Source organism: Uloborus diversus, chromosome 8 (assembly GCF_026930045.1).
Source record: "Uloborus diversus isolate 005 chromosome 8, Udiv.v.3.1, whole genome shotgun sequence".
Classification (NCBI taxonomy): Eukaryota; Metazoa; Arthropoda; class Arachnida; order Araneae; family Uloboridae; genus Uloborus; species Uloborus diversus.
The window spans coordinates 119715886-119740246 of NC_072738.1; the positions used below are offsets into that span (position 1 = coordinate 119715886).

The window sequence follows — 24361 nt, forward strand, 5'->3', positions numbered from 1 at the left end:
ATACAAAAGAGGTTTTTATATCGAATTATAGGTTTTTCAGGTCACATATTTCATTTTGTATGTTGAAAATAAGCTAAATGTTCACTTTGGTACTTTTTTTTACATCTAATTTTATTACTTACAAAGGGGATTACGTGCTTTTCAAAGTACCAATAAAAAAATAGGAAAAATATTAAATGCAAATATGTACAAAAATATTTGTACTATATCGTTACTCAAATGCTTCATTCTTCGCATTAATTTTTGCATAATAATGTTCAGGACAGACCAACACTTCTGCAGCTAGCTGCTACACTTGTTCAGATTTTGCAGGTGCACTTAATGAGCTCACTGCATGAATCAGAAATTTCCGGTAACTCCGATCATTTCAGCTGCCAAGGTTTGTCATCTGACCCTATTCACTTGGAGATGGTACACGTATGATACGCTTGTGAACTTGTCCCAAAATGTGTTCAGCCTGGAAAGCACTTGTTGCTGTAAGACACCCTTTGTTGGTGACAAACTTTCAAGTGGCCGATTTTTTGTCATTAACAACTCTTTCCTTGCATAATTTACAATTACGCTATAACTAGTATAACAGTACAGTTGTAATACTACGTACTTTTCAAAAATGTGAAGTGGCAATCAAATTGCTTTTATAAAATCATCTACAACATATTTTTTAATGCAGCTTTAAGCGCAGTCACCTTTCAGTGATTTTTTTTCTTTTTTAATTTTAAGCTTAGCATCAAAACCGAAACCGTTTCTGCAAATGCTTTTATGGAACACTGATTGAAGTGAGCAACACAAAATTGCTCTTAAGACCTTAGCTGCAAGCGATGAAAACATTTTTAAGCGGATACAGATCATGAGATGCTGAAGTAATGTCTAAAGCACTTCTGGGAGTTTCTTCCTTTGGACTCCAATTCAACTAATGTGCAGTAAAGGATAAACTGCGATTTCTGAGTCTAGCCTATTGACTTTCGAAACCCTGCGTGCTTGATGTAAGATTACTTTCATTCTCATTTTCAGAGTATCTTTGTTTATGAGCATAAATATGTGAGACTTTATTTGTTCAAAGCTAGCTTCTTGACGGATTTATACAAGAATTATAGCAGTCTAATAATATGGTATGAAAAATATCATTTGATTGAAAATGCCACTTTATTTGAAAAAAAAAAACGAATTCTTCTATTGTGACATTTTTATGAAATCGTTTGCTAAACTTTGTTTTTGTACTCTTATTCTTTTTAGGCATTAAATATTATTTTATAACTAAAACCAGCTTAAACTATTAACCTATCCTGTTGATTTTACTTTGCCTGGGCTTAACGTATCACAATCTTTTGTGATAAGTTAGTTACGTGATCCATTGCGAATGCTCGACGAATAAACCATAGCTCATAGGTGTGTTGCTAGGTCTCATAATGCTATTTATTTATTTTTTTTTACACGTTATAAATCTTTTCAGATTTTATGGTTTTTTCCTTGTTTTATTGTTATTGTTAAAAATTGTTTTTTTCTACTTATTGGATTTGTTGATTAAACTTTTTTTTTCAAACATAAATTAGTTTTCATTTTATTGTTGATTCTTTTCCCTTTTACAAACGTTATTTACCGGTGCTTTTTTAAGTAAATAACTTAGAAAGTTTAAATAAAATCATCTGTGAGTATTTTAAAGGCTGGGATTATTTATTTATTTATATATTCTGGCAATCGTTATTTTCTAAAGGGGATTTGTGGATTTTGTAATATTTTATTATTAGATATACTTTTAACAGTATTTATTTTGGACGCATTATTTATGCCTTCTTTTTTTTTTTTTTGTTACATTTATTCATGTACTATGCAGTATAATAAGCAGTAAAATTACCGGTGGAAAAATGGTTACTCAAAAAGTTCTTTCTTTAGTTCTTCAAAAAGCTCCGAACAAACCTTTGATTTCAAAATATGTCATTTGAGCTTTCCAAATACTAATTCATTTTGTTTAAATGTAATAAAGGAAGAGCAGGTAAAAAAAGGGAATTAAAAAAACGATACAATAAAATAAGGTTTAGATCTGTAATTGCAAAGGTTTTTCCTATTTATTATAATTAAAGGAACAGTTCTGAAAATATAATTTAAGAGTTACAGGAACATTATAAAATAAAATATATATTATTTTTCCAAAATTGAAACTGCTTGGTTTTGAATTTTAGGCAATATTTTTGCTTTTTGCAATTTTTGGAGCTTTGGATTTATGCAAAAATAAAATGAATCGAGTGGGGTTGTTTCCAAAATTTTAAAAGTATTTTTTTTTTTTTTGAAAGAGCATGCTTAAAAACACAGAATGTGACCATTTTTTAAATAATTTCTTTAAGTTTAATGTTTTTAAAAATTACTTAAATCTGTTGTCTTTCATCGTTTAACGCTTCTGCCGATGATATCACAAGTGATGAAATGCCATTCAGTGTTGCAATTCACGGTCAAAAATATTTAATTCGCATCTTTATTCACGTGTATTGGCAACGATATGGTTGATAGCAAGCGTAGAGCGCAATTGTAATTCGCGTCTTGATTATTATAACGCGGAAATTCGGTAGAAAGATGCACCTGAGTGCATCATTTGTGACGTCATAAAGACCACGCCTTGTTTGAAGAATCGAAAATTTAAAAAAAAAATAATTAAAAAATAACTGTTGGGAAAATGAAAGTATTTTCTGAGTCCATGTTATTATTATTATTATTATTATTATTATTATTATTATTATTATTATTATTTGCATGTTCTATCAATTTCAGTGACAAAAAGTACTACTTTTGACTAAAGGAAACAACCCCATTGAAAAAATTAATAATTTTTCCAGAAACATTATTATAAAATAATCCTGACGCAATATGACATAATCTAACTTTAGAAAACTATGCAAGAACTTTTTACATTTTCCAATACTTTAAGAGGATTATATAAATGTCTGAAGATGTATTTCACAAAGTTTTAAAACTTTCTAGTATGCTCTCATATCTATTGTCAAAATATGTTTTTTATTTCAGTTTTTAAACTATAATGAAAACTACGATGACATAAAAAAAAACTATTTAATCCACCATTTGCAACAAACTTAAATTACACCTAGTAGTTTAAGCATCAATACAATCTAATATATTAGTAAAAATTAAAAGTTTTCAAGTAATAAATATGCATAAACATTTACCGACTGTTAGAGCGTCGTAATTATAAAGAAGTGAAGTACCAAAAATTCTCAGAACTCATTATAAATACATTTGGAACACTTTAAATAAAAAAAACCGTTACAGTTGCCTTAACTGAGCAAAATGTTATCCGATTGTGCTGCATTTAAACCCAGAGACTACGTTCGGACAGAGTACTTGTGCTCGAATCAATGTCTCCCACTCAGTTTCAAAGCTGAGCTTAAACTTAGGAACACATTTTAGAACCGATTGGGAACAGATTTAGGCACACTCGGATTTTGTTAGAAGTAAAATGTTATGTACTTACTTCTGACAGTACAGCCTTAATATACAAGTGATAAATAACTGCCTTTACTCCGATAACAAATGTCATACAACGATCAAAAAAAAGAGGAAAATTTGCATTTTTTAGCGGATTTGCGAAGGTAGTTTTCTGCAAATAAGCGAACACATTTCTTTATTTTTATGCTGCATCAAACTAAGTTTACTAAAAAATAAATGTTGTGTACGAATAAATTTATGTAATACTTAGGGTATAATTCCGAAAAATGGGAATGGGGAAAACTTATGTGATTTTATAACCTACTTAAAAAATGTTTAACGCAAAGCATTTTAAACAACTTACTTTCTCGATATTGTAACACATTTGGATGTTTTTCGTATATCACAACACATCTAAAGCACTTTTCTTTCCTATAAAAAAGAAAACACATAGTTTAAAACACCGAAAATGAAAGATAAGTTTTACAATTGTTATTATAATGGTTGAAGTGAATATTATTAAATAAATACTTGAGTTATTTAATCTTAAACAAAAATAATATTTATGATCAATGCAAAAATTAAAAAGTTTTAATGTAATGCATTAAAATACATGTAATAATTAAATTTGTTTAAAGATACTCCACAAACTTTTACACATCGACATCAGTGCTTTTTTGCAGTAAACTAAAACAAAATATTTTAGATTTAACTGTTAAAATGCGAATTAATGAAATATAGCTGCTGTGACACTGTAAAAATTTATGTAGAAACGGTTTAATCCCTTCTTGAGTGCTCCTTTCAAAATCATCGGCTAGGATTTCGTCTCTTATTTCTAAAACCGGTGATGTTTCCACGCTAGAGTGTGCAAACTTCAGGCTAAATAAAATTCCAGAAATCAAAAATAAATACGTATATTCAGTAAGTTATCACCTTATAGCCAGGGCTAAGGCAGAAATACGTACATTGTAAAATAAACTTTGTTTATCTAACTTTCTTCAAGAAAATAAATACATAGGCACTTTTATAACAGTTTTCGTGAAAATAACAAGATCGTTAAGAGGTTTGAAGTGGAAATGGCTTTTAAACATTTATCTCAAAAAAAGAAATTTAATTCGTTAAAAAATGCTAAATAGCGTTTAAAAACTCCTGTTTACTATAGTACTTAACATTTAAAAAAGACAAGATTCAAAATGTAATCAAACTAAACCAGTTTTTTTGCGTGAAATCACTGTGAGATTTGATCGCTTGTTCTGTGCAATCGCATTCAAATACTTAACAAAATATAGTACGTTGTGACAAACAATTTTTCTTTATGTTGTCGATAAAGTATTGAATGTGATTTTAAAAAAATGAGAGATTTTGAATTAATTATTGTGTTATATGATGTTGGAAAATTTTCTCTCATGATTTGAACTTAGCATTCGTGAAGCTTTTCTTCAAGGTTTCAAAAAAAAAAAAAAAAAACATGACGTAAAGGAATGGTGATACATAATTCAGATCTGATGTACTTCTCTATGCAAAAATAAATAGACAATTTCTTGAAAGTTATATATTTTTGTAACGAAATAAATTTCTAATATCTGCATGACTAAGTTAGGGTAAACTTTCTCTTCGTTCGTTCTTTTTTTTTTTTTTTTTTTTTTTTAGAATTTGAAATTATAAATCTACGGTCATGCATTGCGTCTATATTAGTCTGAAAAGACAATGATAAGGGAGATGCGAGAAAAATGAGGCACTTGCAATTATATTCCGAAATAAAATTCAAAACTTTATTCGTTGCTTGGTTCAGTAGATGTAGCAACAAGATTCTGAAGCTAATACATCTACCGGACAAGCAAGACATAATTTTTCGATTTTATCTAGCTGTATAAGTTCAGATGCCCCATCCTCTCTGCTCTCTACTAGGTACGAAAAAACTTGATTGTTTCTCCAATAAATTCGGTTCGTTGTTTTTAAAATTAAAAAATTGGAATACAAAAGCTTTTTATTCGATACATATTTCCTTAAATTATCGCGGAACTTTTTTAAGAGGAAATATTTTGCTGACATCGAAAGAACAAATGTATACTTCTATTAAATGGAATACTACACTTTGTAAAGACAAGCTAAAAAAGTTTTTATGTGCAGCATCAAAGAAAACAAGCTCAAAAATACTAAGAATAAAAATGAAAATTCAAGAAGTTTACTTTTCGTTGCCACATTTCTTTTAACAAAAAAGGTAAAAGGAGAAGTTGAAAGAGAAAGTAAATGGCTTAGCTGTAGACCCTAAATAGTGGCTGTTCTTCAATGTCTCAAGAGACCGTAAGACATTTAAGACGTTCTCCTCAGAGGAAAGAAAATCTGAAAGTTGGTTGGAATTCTCCGTTTACCACAAAAAGAAATGGCTATTCTCTCAAGATCTCGGACGTCTTCAAGAACAGTTGACTTTTTTCCCTTTAAGTTCGTCTTTAGCTTTTTTCTTCGTCCTTCATCAAGCTTTGTTGGATTTTTTCGCTGCGGGAAAATAGTTCTTCGTTAAATACTGAAGGCATGGGGAAGATTGGATGCGGAAAAAAACTTAATTTTACAAGTTACATCTTGTAATTACGACAGCTCATGTGATCAAATTTAACAGAAGGAATTAACCGGAATGACTGTTAAAACATTCTTTAAGGAAAAAATTTTAAACACAATCATTTCTTAGTATTGTGGACAGCTTTGTTGTACAGTCTGTTGTCTTCATATTCAAAATAAGATTTTATTATTTATCGTCTGCATTTTTTTTATATTAAAAATTGCATTTGTTTAACATTTACTTTTTATTATAGTTGTTAGTACTTCCCTCTCTCTCATTAAGCATTTAATTTTTCTGTTTTCGTGTCTCTAACTTTCGTATTAAAAGTAAATAGTATGTATTTGTCTGAACAATGTCATATCATAATAACTGCAGCTACACAAAGGTACCAAACATTCACTTTAAAGTCTGCATTTATGGTTTAACTACTGTAGCTATAAGACTTCAAGCACAATGAAACTGCGTTCCATTTCTTTTTTCTTTTTTTTTTAATATTTTATAAAATATTTGATTATACACAAAACAATAGTTGTAAACTTTCAAATTTTTTGTGCATTTAGAATTTGGTTGAATATTTTTCTAGGTTTGAAAATTAACAGCCGCCCTATAAATGTGTGTTAACTGATATTTGAAATGCAGTTTTCGGTGTTGAAAGTAACAAAACATTCAGATGTTTTACAAAAATAGAAACACACAAAAAAAGTCTTAAAAATATACAAGCTTTATTACAAATTTTTGAAAAATAAAATTCATGAAATATTCAATATTTATTTAATTATTTTATTTATTTTTGCCTTTTTTATTTTTATTTTATTTATTTATTTATTTATTTTATTTCTTTTTTTTTTGCGATATTTTTAAAATACATTAAGCCTTCTTCCATGCTTTTTTCTTCTTTTTCTGACTTTTACTGGGAAAGTAGGCTAAAAATGATTCTTAATTACATTTAAATAAATCGAATATAGAGTAACCTTTGGACTTGCCACCTACAATTGAATTGATTTTGAAAATAATAATAATAAAATTAATCAAAAAAAATATTCAGGATTCTGGGATTGCAATCGTTTCAGAGCAAAAGATTAAAAAAAACAAGTAAGATATGAATTTAATCTTGAAAACAACTCTCAGAAATATTTTGCTTGCACGAGATGCCCTCTATTACGGGATGCCACAAAAATAACATCAGAAAACATGTGTTTGAATTTCATAAGTCAAAAACATGCTTTTCAAAAAGAAACATTTTTATCTTTCAAATACCAGCGAGTCTATATGAGTTATCATGAGGCTTTTTTGACACCAAACTCACTGTTTACCCTCAGAACATTTGAAGGTGACAGGGCACAATGAACACTCGCTCCCCCCTGATTGTTTAAAATATTAAGAGATATGACAAAATGTTAAAGAAATTTAAGCGTGTTTTTGTGCCAAACGTGACGGTGGAATGGCCCTTAAAACCCAGTTTTTTCCGTTTTTGGTGTTTTGGAGCGTTATGTTTCTTTTATGAGTTACTTTAGCAAAACACATAACGCAACGATTTTTTTTTTCAAGTACATACTGCAATTTATCTTTCGTTCCCCGTATCGCACATTTCTTTTTCAAAAACAAAATCTCCTTTTTTACTAGTTTTAGTTATGTTAAAAATAAATTCATGACGTCTTTTCAATGTAATCCCACCCTTAGCAGCTCAAACTCAAAATCTGTAAATATAACACGTTTACTTAAAAACACGGATACATCAAAATAAAAGCCCATCTCAAACTCAATCCCATAACTCATTCTCCTTTACGTGCTGCAGATATCTATGGAAGAAAATACTCTTCATCAGGACTCGCTTGTTCAAACAATATAAATCTTACAGTCATTCACTCCATCTTTTCAGCACCAGCATTTTTACACATCCTTTTTCGAAGACATTCATTAACATTCTACCCCCTTTTGTAATGACCACGTTCAGAAAAGAACACATAGCATTTAACGTGAGTTACACACCACGTAGCTTTTTACCCCTAATTTAGGAAAAACCTGCTAAGAGAGGAAACTCTCGCAACTTATTTGCATGTCACGCCCCATGCTCATTTAAAGCTTTCCGCCGAGGGCTTTGTGCCCCACCCATTGCCGTCGATGAATCGTGCTGTCAGGCGACACACTAACTAAGCATTATCTTCCCCGGTCTGTCAGAATGGGAGTGAAAGTGGGGTTACGTCCGTACTTCGATTTAATTCGGAATAAATCGGCCAATGCGTAAATATAACGGAATAGAATAGAATTATTACTGGATGTGTTAAATTAAAACTTCAGCACATAACTCAACACTTTTTTCTGAACCATACATCTCTTTAGTAGATAATATCTTCTATAGAATATTGCTCATCAGGAAATCATACGCTAGTGTAATAATGAAACATATTTGAATTAGTTAAGAGTTGAAATGTCACACTGTAAAAAATTTCCAAAACATTACTGAGTATTTCCACGTAACGTTTCGGGACTTCAATGGTTTTCATCCACTTCTTGGAAACATCAAGTATCATTGTCAAAAAGTTTCCTGAATTGCTACAAGTTGCCCGAATTCAGACTTCTGTCTTTTGTAAAAAATATTTTCAGCTCTCAGTTTATAGATTAACTAGGAGTATTTATAAGGTGGATCGGCTTCAGTTCGGTTACAGCTAGTTCATGCTGATTAAACTCCCAAAGGGAGCGAATTACTATGGGCTACGTTGCTTTGCAAGAATTGCAATCAAGTGAGTTGCTTGATACTCAATTGCAATTCTTGTTTAGCTTTGAGCATGCTTGCAATACTGCTTTTGGAACTCTTAATAGATCGGGAAGGCGCCAAGCAGTTATATAACATCTACCTACGATTACTCTGAAGTTCCAGAGACTCAACTGTCTTTAATCGGGAAGATTTCTGGATTTTTCAGGATGGTTACTGAATTTTAGAGGAAAAAGTCCCTGGTTTTTGCGAGACATGTTACTGGCAGAAATTGCGCACATCAGCTGCCTATTATTTTCCGGGAACGGAACGTTTCTGAATCGTTTTTACAGTGCATTAAAAAAATAGTTTTTGAACGCATTAATTGTTTGCCCACGCGTCCCAAACAGTTAAAAAAATCCGAAGTGTCACTGATTACTTGAGGGAACCGTTTCGGGATTTCAAAGGTTTTTATCAGTTTCTGGTTTAAAATAAGTTTTTCACGAAAAACTTCCCTAAATTGCAGCACGTTTTACACCGATTTTGTACTGTGCTGAAAAAAAATTTTTAGCGACCAGTTTAAATGGTGTTTTACTTGGTGCTTCTCTTTCAGCTTCGTTACCGTCCCTCTAGATTGACTAAGCCGCAATCAAGGCCAAAATGCAGTCTCCAGATTTTGTAGATTTGAAGGTTGCCTGCAAGTCTTTGCTTTAGACATATTTGCTATCGGAGCTTTCCTAGTAAATTAGGAAAGAGTCAAGCTATTAATGCATACAAATGTAAAGTCTCACAGAAGACTTCTGGGTTATTCCACAAACTTGACAGGCTTTGATTAGATAGGTTTTATGAATTTTTCGAATGATTCCAGATTAATTTCAGGAAAGTTGCTACCTTTAAGCGGGAAACTTTCCTGTTTTTGCCAGATATGTTATTGGCAGAGATAAGGAACATTACCTGGCCATTATTTTCCAGGAACGTTTCAGGTTTTTTTTTTTTTTTTTTTTCACCGTGCCGTTTTTGAAATGCTAAGTCTTAAAATCGGCCGAAATTTAAGAAAAGTCGCCAAATGTTGCTGGTTTCGGTCAAAAATGGAAGATGTATTTCATGTCACATGAAATCCTGGTTGGCGTTTACTAGTTACCAAGTTTTTTTTTTTTTTTAATTTTTTCTTAAAAGTTTACCCGTCTTTTGCACCTTATATCTCGACAACGGTCAATGAGTTTTCTATGACTGAAATAGTATTTATCAAGTACAAAATACAACTGAATTGAACTTTTTTGTCCCAAATATGCCATTAAATTGGTGTGCAACACCTTTGAAGTTAAACTTTAGAAAATGGTATTTTGGAAAGAGAGCGAGAAAACATGTGACGAAACTGTTGTATAAATTTTTTGCAGCTTTATTTATTTAGTTATTGCTATTTAGTAAATGAAAAGTGCTTACATGGAATTACTATATGAACATTTTATAGATTTTTTTTTAAAATTATATTCATTGTTTCTTATTTATGGCTTTCTTAATTTAGTCATTGTTATTTAGAAATTGAAAGTGGTTACATGCAATTACTTTATGTAAATTTAATACAAGAATATTATTTTTTTTTTAATTATATCCGTTCTTTAAAGTAACTTACAATTCATACTGTTGAAGTTTATTGATATGAAGTTTTGTAAGCTGCTTCAAAAGACATTTTTCATAAGAAGTAATTTGTTTGCTAGGTAAAATACTTCTATGACCTTTCTATTGCTAATTAAATTCAGTTTCCTAAAGTTCACTCCTTCCGAAGAGACTTATTAATATTGATGATTATGGATTGAGTTTTGCTCAAGGCTTAAGTTACTACAATTTGAATTATCTTCAAAATTCTGCAGAATACAAATGCATATTTTAAAAACTAAAAAATAATTGATTTGTCAAATTTAAACAGTTGGAGTGATCACACAAAGGGAGGCAGGATGAAAATTACCATCAGCAATTGATTCTTTGTTTTATGCTTCTTGCAAAAGACATTAACTAAAGACATATCTGGGAATGATGATTCCTCCCCGAAGGACATCCCAAAGTGATTCGCAGGGAAATTGAAATTTCCACTCGGTCCCTTAACACCACAACTAACTACAACTTCCACTTCCGCACGATAATTACGCTTTCGGCGCTTCTCCACTGCGATGGAGTTCCAGCCCTGGAGTTCTACTTTGTAGCTTATTTTAATTTCGCTCTCTACATGAATGGACTTGTCTTTTACCAGACGCGGATCACGTTTTGGACTTTTGTTTTGCCTCATGCATTTTTAAAAGGAAGCTTGGGAAAATTTCGAAAGCTGTTCTCGCTGGTTTCACTATTCAGAATATTTTTACTCCAACTTCGCCTTAGGTTTAGTTCAATGAAATGGAAATTATCAAGTGAAAATAGGCAATTACCTTCATTACTGAAAGTATCGATCTGTAAGGAGCTTCCGAAATGGCAATCAAAATATACTTTTATGATGGGTTCGCTTTCGAAATTTTAAAAGTATATTTTTCTGAAAGAGCATGTTTAAAAACATTAGGATTAGACCATTTTTTAAATAAATTGACTAAGTTTAATATTTCTTAAAAATAGCTTTGATCGGTGCGCTCTCATTGTTTACGCTTCTGCTGATGACATCACAATTAATGAAATGCCATTCACAGAGAACAATATTCAATTTGCATCTTTACTCATGTGTACTGGCAACAATATGGTTGATGGCAAGCGTAGAGCGAAATATTTACTTCGCTTCTTGATTATCATAACGTGGAAACGCGAATGCGCCAAGCACATCATTTGTGACGTCATAAAGACGACGCCTTATTTTCAAAATCAAACATTTAAAAAAATAATTTAAAATTGAGCTTTGGGAAAATAAAAGTTTTTTTTCCTTGCTCCATTTTTTTTTTATTTTTTTTTTTTTTACTTACTCTCAATTTTAGTGACTAAAAGTAGTATTTTTGACTGAAGGAAACAACCCTATTTTGATATTATTATGCAAACTGTGAGATTATAAACTATCATGATTTCGATTTCGTTTTGAATAGACTTTTTGATGTGACAATTTTTAATGTTGTTTAGTGCAAATACAGTTTTCGAATATTTTTTTTTTCAACTGCATAACGGAAGTCTCTGAAACAGAAATGCAGGTAAATTTATCTTCAGATCTACAGAAGGCACAGTATCTACTGAATAGGAAAAATCACGTTGTAATTTTTTAAACCACATATCGTTAATTTCACATAAATATTTCGTACAGCAACTTCGCAATTTGAATAAAATTCCGTACTGCATCAACAAAGTTTATGGAAAATGTTTTGAAAATTTTAGAGCAGTAGATACTCTTTTGTAACTGAACATTGTCAAGAGAAATAAAAAGTATTATAGAGTCCTATTCACCGACGGGATGTTGTGTAATGGCACAATAAATAAATCACCACACAAAAGCACGAGACGTAACTACTCGCAAGTTGCAACATGAAAAGAATTGGCCTGGAAACTATAAATTTACTCTTAATTGAATCTTTACGCTCCAAAAATGAACGCATATGCACACGGACACAAGTAGTCACGCCTAACAAGGTGTTTCATAAACATATACGGATTGGAAATTACTCGGACATGAACATATTCTAAACTGCATTATTCAGATCCTAAACCATAAGTTCGCAACTGCTCACGGGCTACTAACAAGATGCATCATAAAAGGAATCAGATTGAATTTTTCCAATTCTTCCTTTTAATTCAATCATTCGTTTGTAGAATGTACACGGATGCACATGGAGACGAGATGAAACAGCTAACACGTTGTATCACGAACACATGCGGTCTAGAAACTTTGTAAACTAACTCTAAACTGAATCATTCATATAATAAACCTTGTGTATGCAACTTCTCACGGTCTACTCGTAAGATGCATCATAAAATGATTCGGGAAGAAACTTATGAACTTCCTCTTAATTAAATCGTTCGGGTTACTAAATCGTTCTAAATCCTTAGGACGCAAACGCTCACAGACACGAGAACTACTCACAAGATGCATCATGAAAAAATTCGGCCTGGAAACTATAAAGTCACCCGTAATTGTATCATTCCGTTTATAGAATGTATGCAGATGCACAAGGACATGAGATGTAACAACTAACAAATTGTATCAGCAACGTAAGCGGTCTAGAAACTCTATGGAGGTACTCTAAATTGAATCATTCAAATCTTCAATCATATGTGTGCAACCGCTCACAGACCAGACGATTGGAGTGAATCTTTCGGATTGACACGAATTGAATTATTCGTGTTCCTGAACCATTAAATGCGTAGGATGTTAACGCTCATAGAAACGAGAAAGTAACTACTCACAAGACGCACCATGATGACAATCGGCTTGCAAAATTATGAATATACCCTAGAAATTGGATCATTCATTTCCTAAACCATAATTGACCGTGCAAGGAGGCGTGAATTAACAACTTACAGTATACATCATGAAAGGAATTGGCATGAAAGTTTATGAACTTACTTTAAATTGAATCATTCTGTTTCCAAACCATAGGTAAGACACCGCACATGGGCACGATATGCAACAACTATCAAGACACATCATGAAAAGTTTTTGTTTTGTAATATCAGAAGCATCTGCTTTAAAAATATTTTGTCTTTGAACTATTATTATTGTCCCAACTATTTTTATTTCCTTTTTTTTTGGAAAAACATCTTATCTTTCTGATTTTTCAAAACATAACATCAAATGTTTCTTCATACTTTAAATAACATTTTAAATTCTTTGCAAATTTTTGCACGAGTGATGCAATTTTTTCAAACTTAAACAAGCACAATAATATATACATACGATTTACTAGAATCAGAACTAGACTAAAAATATATTTCTAGATTTAAAAAGGTATGAAATGTTAGAAAATCTTTTTCTTGTAAAACCGGTACATTTTCGAAAGTAATTTGACGTTTGAATAAATTTAAAATCTTCTACAAAAATCGAACCTCGGCCTGATTTACATTTTTATTTCAGAATTCAAGAATTTTCTGCAAAAGAAAATGTTGTAGTTAATTTCGCGAAAGTTGGAGATACGAATTTCAAAGAGCGTAGAAAAACCTGGAAGGGAGTCAAAGTGAGTGGTTCATTAGAACGGCTCATGCATTTTTTGAGCATTGCTCTCCATTGGAAAACGGTAACAAGGAATGGAGGGTGATTTTTTCTTTATAGAAATCGTACTGATTGAGTGCTAGCTTGAATCTAACTTTTTAGGCGACTTTCTTCAAATAGTGTAAGGGGAAGAAAAAAACGCGCAAAATTTATTTCCATTTGCAATTTGTTCTGAGGTGTACTTTGAATTTATTTTGCACAGAAATGAAACTTTTGGAATATTGAACAAATTTTGACACGAGAGAATGCTGCAATAAACTCGGGTCACATGTAAAAATGTGTATATATTGTGATACAGTTAATTAAAAAGCACTCTTCTTTTTACATAATAACCGAAACTACAAGAGTTTTTAAATAAATTTTATTGATGACTTCATTAAAAGCATAACAATACAAAAAATATATGTTCAGCATTTCTTTTTAAAACTATTTCAAAATTTCATTTCTTTAACGTTCCAAAAAAACAAGCTTTGTTTAAAACTTTGAGGAATTTGCATGTCACCTAAATGTCTCGCCTTAGGAACCTTTATTATTGTTACTGTTGTTATTTTTTATTTTTGAAATGCATAAAGAACACTCATTAACTTAGCGATCAAAACTGGTGAAATCGAATAGCTTGTTTTTTTCTTTAGCTTAGACTTTCTAAAATTGCAGCAACATAAACAAACATTGTAGTTTTGATTTGAATATTATGCTGCACGTTCACAAATATATTTACCAAATCTCCGTTTTAATTATATATGTTATTATTCCTGCTTATATTATACTACACGAATCAGATTTGTTTGCTACTTTTTACCTCTCTTTTAAATGAAGGGAATTGCATTGAAAGTAAAATTTATAAGGAACTAAAGATCTAAGTACCACTGGGGTAGCATCTCATTAATTATTGAGAAAGTGTTATACAGGATGTATAAAAAAAATCATAGTCAAAGTCCTCGCTTTTTTTTTAATGTATGGGTCATTCTCCAGAAAATGTAACTTTTGAACGCAAATATTTTTCAATTTCGAAACCTTTTGTTTTCTTTCTTTTTTTTTTCTTTTCATTCTTACATGAAAGCATTACCTACTAGAAGTAATCATAAACAATGGCCCAGCTAAGTCCTAATTATTTTAATCATAAAAAAAAAGCCTTGTTCACGGAAATTGCAGAAAAAAAACTTTTAATATTTAAAAATCGAGACCAATTTAATATCACAGTAGTATTTTTTTTTTTTAATTTTGCAAACAATCAGCTATTTTAATGATTACTGGAAACATAATATTAAACTCTCTTTCTTAAAGGACGGCTTAATTAGTAGTTTCAAATGTATGTTAAAAAATAGTATTTAGAAATTTGAGGATATACTGGCCATTTATAATTTCGGTAGAATGCCTATTATTGACGCAGTTCCCATCCATCATTTATTTTCACCTCAGAAATAATGACATTGATAAGGTCTGTCACGGAGGTGAGGAATTTTCCATTATTATTGGCCTAATATGGATACATTTTTCAGGGATTTTTTTTTCTTCGTTGCTACAATCTGCACATGTTAAGACATGTTAAACATATGAAACCATGTTTACTTCTTTTTTTTACATTAATTCATATCCCTGAAATTCAAGTTCACGGAGGTGAGAAGTCAGAATAACCACACTAAGTTTTTAAAGCAAAATCTATCTTCTTGTTTATCGACAAAAATCTCGCAACTTCATTTATGACTGAAAGTAAACAAGGGGATATGTATTGTATCATGGAAAATAAAATTTGATGTCATTTCTGCCACGTGTTAATGAGGAATGGCATTTTGTTTTTAGGTAATGAAGGTGAAAATTTATTGTGTGACACGATTCCTTGTCCTACTAAAACGAACTAAAAAACAATATTAAAAAAATAAATATGCTTAAACAATTAGTATTTGAGACACTTGTGAAAGGAATAATAAATAAATAAGTATATACTTTTAATTAAACAAGTTATTAAGCAACATAAACAGTCACATAAGATGTGTGACATGCCACGGAGATGAAAATTCACAAAATGTGAACCAAAAATATACTAAACTAAAAATTATTATTAAAAAAATGTTGGTAGGTTTAAAAAGATATATTTTTGATGAAATTAAAAAATCATTGTTAAAGGAATTGTTCCTTAACATTTTTAGTGTAAAAGCCGTGTGACAGAAAAGCTATACTTTTTAAAGAGTGACCTCTATACTTTTAAGACTTACAGTATCCGAGACAAATTCTAAAGACAAGCGAGACGCTATATTGCTTTCAAGAAACAAAAGTTTAGCAGTATAACAATTATGCATGTTTTTCATGTTCTTTTTAAGTAAAACAAGACAGTAATTAAGATTTGTCATTTCATTAAATGTAAAATAGTCCACCAAATAAAACATAAAATCGAGGAAGATGGTATTTCTATATTCAGCATTTTACAAATACACTGCTAAAAAAATTAGAGGAAAAAGCAAAAAAGTGAAAAAAAAACCGTGCGAGTCAGCCACGTATTGGCATACAATGAATAATAGTACACGCGTGCCAATGCGCAAGACAGAAAAAACACGTAAAAAAGTTAGAATTAAGCTTTAACTCTTCGAATTTATGGAAAAAACATGAAAAGATGATTTCGGGCAACAATTTGGTTACATGTGTACGATGAAAAAATGTACTGTTTAGGCATGATGCATAAGTTTTAATAGGGCGTGTGGTCTCCTCGAACAGCTAAGATTGCTGCACACCTGTTTGCCATGGATGCGATGAGGATATTGATCTGACTTTGGGGAATACTGTTCCACTCCTCAAGACAGTAATAAACGGCCTTGTTCACGCAGCAATGCGTCGTCCCAGCATGTCCCAAGCATGCTCGACTGGATTTAGGTCAGGAGAGCACGCTGGCCATTCCATACGCTGTATTGTTTCAGCGTCAAGCATGTTCTCCACAAGACGAGCTCTATGCGGTCGGGCGATATCATCCTGAAAAAAAAAGGAATATCCAATGGCTCCAACGTAAGGGATGACATGATGTCGTAGTATCTCGTCTGCATACCTTCGACCCGTCAAAATGCCATTCCGAATGATATGCAGGTCCATACGTCCGCCTATTCTGTTTCCACCTCATACTATTCAACCAACTCATCTGTATTGTGACCTTTCACGAATGAATGTGGGGTTATTTTGAGTGCCCCTGTCCCTCCATACCAGAACACGTCGGATGTCACACTCCAGACTGATTTGAGACTCGTCTGTAAACAGCACTTGGTTCCAATCATGTTGCTCCTATTCTCGATGTTCAGCAGTTCATCTTCTTCGGGCCCCACGGTGGCGTGGGGTCAACGGAATGCAGATCATTGACCTACGTGCATCGAGTCGTCTCCCATGAAGCCGATTATGTACTGTTTGGATGGACATTCTTCGTCTTGTTGCTTTGCAGCTGCGTAGCATTCTCTGTTCTGTTTCTACGGGCTGTTAACAGTATATACCGGTCATCAGTGGCTGTAGTGGCGTGTGGCCGATCTTGCCCTGGTCGACGTCTAACATTTCCTGTCTCTTGGAATCGATTCCACAACCTTACAATAACACTTCTGGAGACTCCAACAGCGTCCGCGGCAATACGTTATGTTTGCCCGGATTCCAGTCTGCGTATAACACGCCATGTCATGGATTCCGGTAAATAACGTTATTGAGACATTCTTAAGTAACCTTGTCTCAAGAAAAAATACTGCGCAATCGAATTTCACAGTTACGGCCTTAAAACAGGCTTTTCAGCAACATTCCGATTTCTGCCCTTATCTCCTTTTTCTGATTTTTGACGTCATGAACACTGATTTGCATATACAATTTTCTTCTTCCGTTTCCTGGTGATCTTTAAATAATGGATTATTCATTTTATGTTACTTATTTGTGTATATATTTGCGTAATTTTGTTAAAACCATGTGCTTCCCTAATTGTTTTGAGCAGTGTACTTTCATGAAACTCAGCTTAATGTGCAATGTTAAAATAAAAGCACATTTCAGAAGAACTTCATGTAATATATTTTTGGTGTCAAGACGAAGTATTTTATTGGAGGACATTGTTTTGGTTCGCTACAAAAATTCGTAAAATATGAATTTTCGGGAAACTTGTGCGTGCCAAACTAAAAACAAGCACTGCAATAAGCAATACGTTACCACCTTTAAGCCAGAGTTATGGCAGAACTTCATATAATATACTGACAGCTCGGTTATGGCATTACAAATCTTCTGTTTCGCACCCGTCAAGAGCTCATCCGCCAGGAATGGTCGGGAACTAAGCTGGAAACAGATGTCCTCTCATTAAAGCTCATATTACCGACAAACTGGTATTTGAAAAGTCGTTGGTATGCTAAACTAACTTAACCTGCCAGTTTGTTCGTAACATCAGTTTCAATGAGAGAATATTTGCCTCTGTCTCGATTGTCGACCTTTCCAGACTGATAAATTCATAAGAATTGCAGTCTTTGCGAGTCTGTTATTGGGCTGTCCATATATGTCAAGTAGTCCTTCATTGCTTTGTATTATCCTTGGAGTATGCTTTTATAAATCCATTTTTGTTCCTGAACACTTTGCATTTCTCTGGATACTTGTACTCTACAGTTGTACTCTAGTATTGGTATATTAAGTACTCTAGTATTGGTACATCAATTGTAATTAGCATCATCTTTCTCAAGAACAAGTCAAGATTTTTTTATATTATTAATTTATTTTTTTAGCCAAAAAATAAAAGAAAAAGACAAAAGTCAACACACATTTTTAAGAACAAGTTTCGTATTGTGTACTGCAATTGAAATGCATTTTCTTTCACAGCGAACTCCAGACATAATTAAGGATGATAAATTGTGAAAAAAATAAATATATTTCCAATCAAAAAGTTTTCTTTGAGCCAAAAAATGGTTTAAAATTATATTTGTCATTTAATATGGAAACCAGAGCTCATTTGCAACAAAAGGTGCTTATACGTAACAAGAATATCCTTTGCTTTCCGTTCACGCTTAAGATTCTGTTACAATTCAGTAAGCATATTTGTAAGCGAATCGTTCAAGTTACACAAATAACTTAAACCCCCAGAATAAAACTGCCCAGAAACTGGAATAAACATCAATGCGAATGTCAATCCACTTCGCTCTAAAATGAAATACTTGACTTACAAAATAGGTTTTAGTGCTTTAATAAAACACTCGCATAACATTTTAAAATTTATCGAGAAAAACTTGTCTAAAAGCAAAATCTCCACCATCTATAGTACATATAAGAATTGAAAGAACTTACGTGAGTTCTTAAATCCAATTATACTTAAAAGAGTTTCTAAGACGTTTGAAAAGCATTTAACTCGGTTAAATTCTCTTAAGAAAAATCTGCAAAAGGCTTTTATTTCGATTGAAATATGAAAGCCAATTACATCCTGAAGAGGATTTGGGGCGTATTTATACACTCAGAGAAATTCAATAAACTGAAAAATGAATAGTATGAACTGATGTTTAGCTGCTTTAGTTTAAACATAAAACTCGTACTTAAATACCTTGCTAATTATAAACGATAAAAAGAGATATAATAAGCTTTACACAAAAAGCATTTACGAAAAAAAAAAAAAACTACTGCCAAGTAGACTTGAAATGCCTTTTCAACTGCACAAAATGAACCTCATGATGAAGTCGTGTGTCCTGGCATGATGCAAGTAAAAGATTATAAAATAATAAGCTATATTTGTTTAGAAAACATTTTTCCCCATCGTTATTCAAAAAGTTTCTCAAGCACTGTTAAAATGCAAACCAGAGAAAAACTGCTTAGCAAGCACTTGGGAAATCATGCCTTCGAAGAGGCCTACTATTTTTCATAATGGATTTCGGAATTTTAAAGAAGGACTGGCTTTTAGATTTGTAGAAAAAGTAAAACTCGTTGACTTAGCTAATCCTCTAAACAACGAATATTCTTTCAGCTATTTCTCTATTTTGAAACGTTGTAGGAAATATATTTTTAATAGATAAATGCATGCTGTTTCTTTCATTATTCAAAGTAAAATTATAATGAGCTGACTTAGTTAAATTTTTGAAACGAGAATTTGGAAGCATTTAATGCATTTAGTAACTTACATATTAAAAAACCAGGTATATTTAGATATGCTTTTTATACTTGGATTTTTTCTTATTTTTGTTACTAATGTTACGAGCTAAATGAAATTTCATGTAATATTACTGCTATTTTTCTATAAAATAATGATCTCACCACCTTTATTGACATAAATTAAAACTATTTCATTTGTTCCATTAATGTATCAACCTAGCCTGGCGTTCAAATAGATACAATTCGAAACGAATGAGATGACTCAAATGAATAAACTGAAAAAAGTTACGTACACGTAATAAATAAGCGACGAAATGAAGTTTTAAAGAGCTGCTTTTAAAGAAAAACTCATAAATTTTTAGAAGGTTTTTTTATATATATAGAAAGATAAATATAGAAGTATATTTATCTAGGTCAAAAAACACAAAAGCAATCGTAATTTTTTGATGAAAGATTTTTTTTTTCTTCATTTCGGTTTTTATATCTTTGTCTTTCAGTAAATATGTCGCATCAGGAAACTACTACGTTTCACTCCTGGGTTTTCGTATCTTTAGTGCATTTAGTAACTTAAGTATTAATAAACCAGGTATATTTGGATATGCTTTTTATACTTGATTTTTTTCTTATTTTTGTTACTAATGTTACGAGCTTAAACAAAATTTCATGTATTATTATTACTATTTTTCTATAAAATAATGATCCCACCACCTTTGTTGACATAAATTAAAACTTTCATTTGTTCCAGTAATGTATCAACCTAGTGTGGCGTTCAAATTGATGCAATTCGGAACGAATGAGATGACTCAAATGAATAAACTGAAAAAAGTTACGTTCACGTAATAAATAAGCAACGAAATGAACTTTTAAAGAGCTGCTTTTAAAGAAGAAACTCATAAATTTTTAGAGGGTTTTTTTTTATATAGAATGATAAATATAGAAGTATATTTATCTTGGTCAAAAAACACAAAAGCAATCGTAATTTTTTGATGAAAGATTTTTTTTTCTTCATTTCGAATTTTATATCTTTGTCTTTCAGTAACTATGTCGCATCATGAAACTACTAAGTTTCACTCCTGGGTTTTCGTATCTATCAATACACCTGTCAAAACCGATTGAATGCGGCACTGAAGACAGCCTAGCAACTCTTGGACCAGTACCCCCAAAGGCATTGATTTGAAAAGGGAACTAGAAAGACTATGCGATAACCCAACATTTAACGTACACCATACACCATTATCGTACTCGGAGGATCTTCGACTGGCAGGCACCGAACCCGCGATTCTTTTGTTAGGAGTTCAACCCTTCAGCAGCCACTTAAAGGGTCTTGGACCCTTAACCTTCAAAATGTTCGATTTTCTGGAAAAAATATATGGTATGCCTCATTTAATTCTAAATAATTTGATACCTTATTTATTACCATACGCAAAAAACTTTTCAAGTTATCGAAAAAATGCGTATACCTTTCCCATAGAGATTTTATGTTAACAGCAGCTGTTTAAGCCTCTTTTTCTCAGGTTGCGTTTTCTCAGGTTTCTCGGTTTGAGCGCATGATATTTCAAAAAGTTTTATATATATTTCCGTAAAACTTTTTGTGCATGTTTGTCTGGTTTATTTTAATGATCTGAACCTATTTTTCTTTTTTTTTTTTTTGAAATTTTTTAAGTTAATATTAAAAATTTCCAAATTTTGGGTGAAAATATTTTTTTTTAAATATTAACTTTTATTTTTAGTTAAAATTTAGGTTCAGATCATAAAAATAAATCAGACAAACATGCATAAAAATTTTTATGGAAATACATAAGAAACTTTCTAAAATATCATGCACGCAAAACGAGAAACCGGCACCTGAGAAAAAAAGGCTTAAACAGCTGCTCTAAACATAAATCTCTATGGAGGAAAGTTTACACATTTTCACGATAACTTGAAAAGTTTTTTGCGTTTGGTAATATATAAGGTATCAAAGTGTTCAGAATTAAGTTATGCATAACATATATTTTTTCCAGAAAATTGAAAATTTTGAAGGTTAAGGTTCCTTAGACTCCATAAGTAGCCACGGCTCCATAAAACAAATTCCCAATACTTGTGTGAATAGATAACTGCGAATTTAAAATAATTAACTCTCAGTACCTATATATTTAATTTGCAAACTTAATAAACAACCAATAAGTAAACACATGCTTCAGAACATTGCTAATTTCCCTCGCAGGGCAGGTAATGAAAGGTTGAAAAATAAAAGTACAAAACAGTAACATATATTTAAAGATTAAAAACCCTACTTGTCCTCTGTAGATTGGAAACAATTACTAAAAACACTTGAAGAAATAAAATAGTTTTTTTAGATATATTTTTCCTCTTTCTTTAGAAACCATTAAAAATTCCTCAAGCTTTTAAGCTGTCAAGTAAGTACTCCTCCCATAAAGTTACTCTAAAACCCTTTTAAGAATTCTAGAAATTTTGTACTTGTGTTTATGTTTCTAGTATTATGTTGCATCTTGTCGATCCAATGTACTTTGATTAAAAAAAGAAAACAGAGAGTTTCCGCATAAAAAGATTCAAAAGAAGGGAATAGAAATGTAGCAGGAAATGAAAAACGGTTTTAAATGTTTTCACTTGAAAAACAAGTCGGTAGCTGCTTCCGGTTTTATTTTCTGTAAGAAGCTTAACTTCTTTTCCAGACAATTGTATTTTGTTAAAGTTTTTTATTCATATACACTCGCAAATTCTATTCTAAAAAGCGAAAAACAATTTAAATTTTTATGTTTAGAAGTTACGAAAATATTTGAACTGTATGCATAACTAAGTAAGTTATACATAATATGTAGGTACAATTTAAACTTTTTTTTTCCAATAAAGAAAGTCTGTGGTTGGAAATGTTACGTATCAATATCGGTTTGTGAAAACAATTTTTGCTGAAATCTAAGAATATTTAAGCTCTCCACTAAGGCTTGAACTTTCGCCGAATATATTAAAATAGCATTTTGATTTTATTTTTAGAACATTTTATGTATGATTTTTCTTACTCGTCTGCAGCGAAAATAGTTGCACGGCAAATATTTTTGCTCATGAAAAGAATATTCTGGTCTCGTATAATATTTAAGGTCTCCGCTGGGCCTGTGAAAAACGTATCATTTGCAAAATGTCGATACTTAAACCTTTAAAGCAGACCTTTTATGGAATGTATTTCTTAATTTAAAAAATCTTTTATTTTTTTTCTGTATAATAACTCTACGGAAATATTCTTCTGTACCAATCGTACCTTTTCTGCACTAATGTATAGATAAAACTTTACATTTACTGTTGTAAGTCACGTGTTATGAGAGAACATGCCTGGTGATTTACAGGGGAACGTATTTAGACAATATTCTGAGCATATCGTTTCACATACACACTATAAAAAAATGTGTAACCTTACTTCGTAAATACGGTGGCAGCATTCTGTATTTTGTGTAGCCTTATTTCGGCGGCTAGCTTCCTAAATAGCAATGTAGTAATTTAACAAATAAAACAGGTGTAACGGTATAGCGATGTGCAATGTTACACCAGTTTTATGTGTGCATTGGGCATGCAGCTAAATGTAACCTATTGCAACAAAATGGAAAGATTAGATTTGTATGTTATCCTGTGTTATTTGAACTTGAAAATTGTTGCAATACGCTACTTTCAACTTATTACTGCAAATTCCCAGTACACATTCGAAACACTTTTAGAACACTTTAATTCAAAAAAAGTGCTCCAGTTGCCTGAATGTGCACTTAATGTTTTCCGGTAAAAAGAAATACACTGAAGTGTCCTCCAACGATACTCTGAGTCCGTCCGGCACGAAATATTTGTAACATTTGTGCTTGAGAACACATTTCAAAACAGACTTAGGAAACATATAAGAACATATTGAGAACGAAATTGGGCAAACTTGGGATATTAGCGTTTTCTTTTGTATAAATATAATTTCAACGGCTTTCTTCCACGACCAGTCAAAGAACATCTCAGTATGGCAATGCTTAAAGAAATCTTGTTGCAATGAATACTGCCCTGGGCAGGTAAAGAGCAGTAGCTGCATTTTTTTTCTTTTTTGCATTTTTGTCTCTTTTTGTACATTAGCTTTTTTGTACAAGCTTGCTTATTGGGTTACCACTGAAAAAAAAAGCGCGAAAAAGACGTCTAATTCCAACTTTTCCCTCGTTACCTTTCCCTACACACACTTCTTCAAATATCTCGAAAACTCATTTCTGAAGGTACTACTGTTTACCTGACCGCGGCAGAAAAGCTGTCGCTTGATGCCTCGAAAGCTACCGAAAAGAATGGCACTCCCTAGTCACCCAACAGTTGCTCGTTGAAGACTGACAGCTAGCCCGTAAGATTGCTGTAAATTACAAGTATAATTTTATTAGCAATATCGTTCCAATAGTGATCTCTGAAGTGAACTAAAGAGGAACCTTGCTAAACGCAAACC

At 31.8% G+C, this 24361-nt stretch overlaps 1 protein-coding gene across 1 annotated transcript in view; it reads right to left on the reverse strand.

Annotated features, from left to right (window-relative positions):
* The window catches only part of LOC129228562 (uncharacterized), an 84404-nt gene that overhangs the window by 38926 nt on the left and 21117 nt on the right, over positions 1 to 24361 (reverse strand). The window contains exon 3 of the mRNA XM_054863245.1: positions 3797 to 3864. Within this exon, the coding sequence (XP_054719220.1) occupies positions 3797 to 3864 (68 nt within the window). The remainder of the gene's footprint in view (positions 1 to 3796; positions 3865 to 24361) is intronic.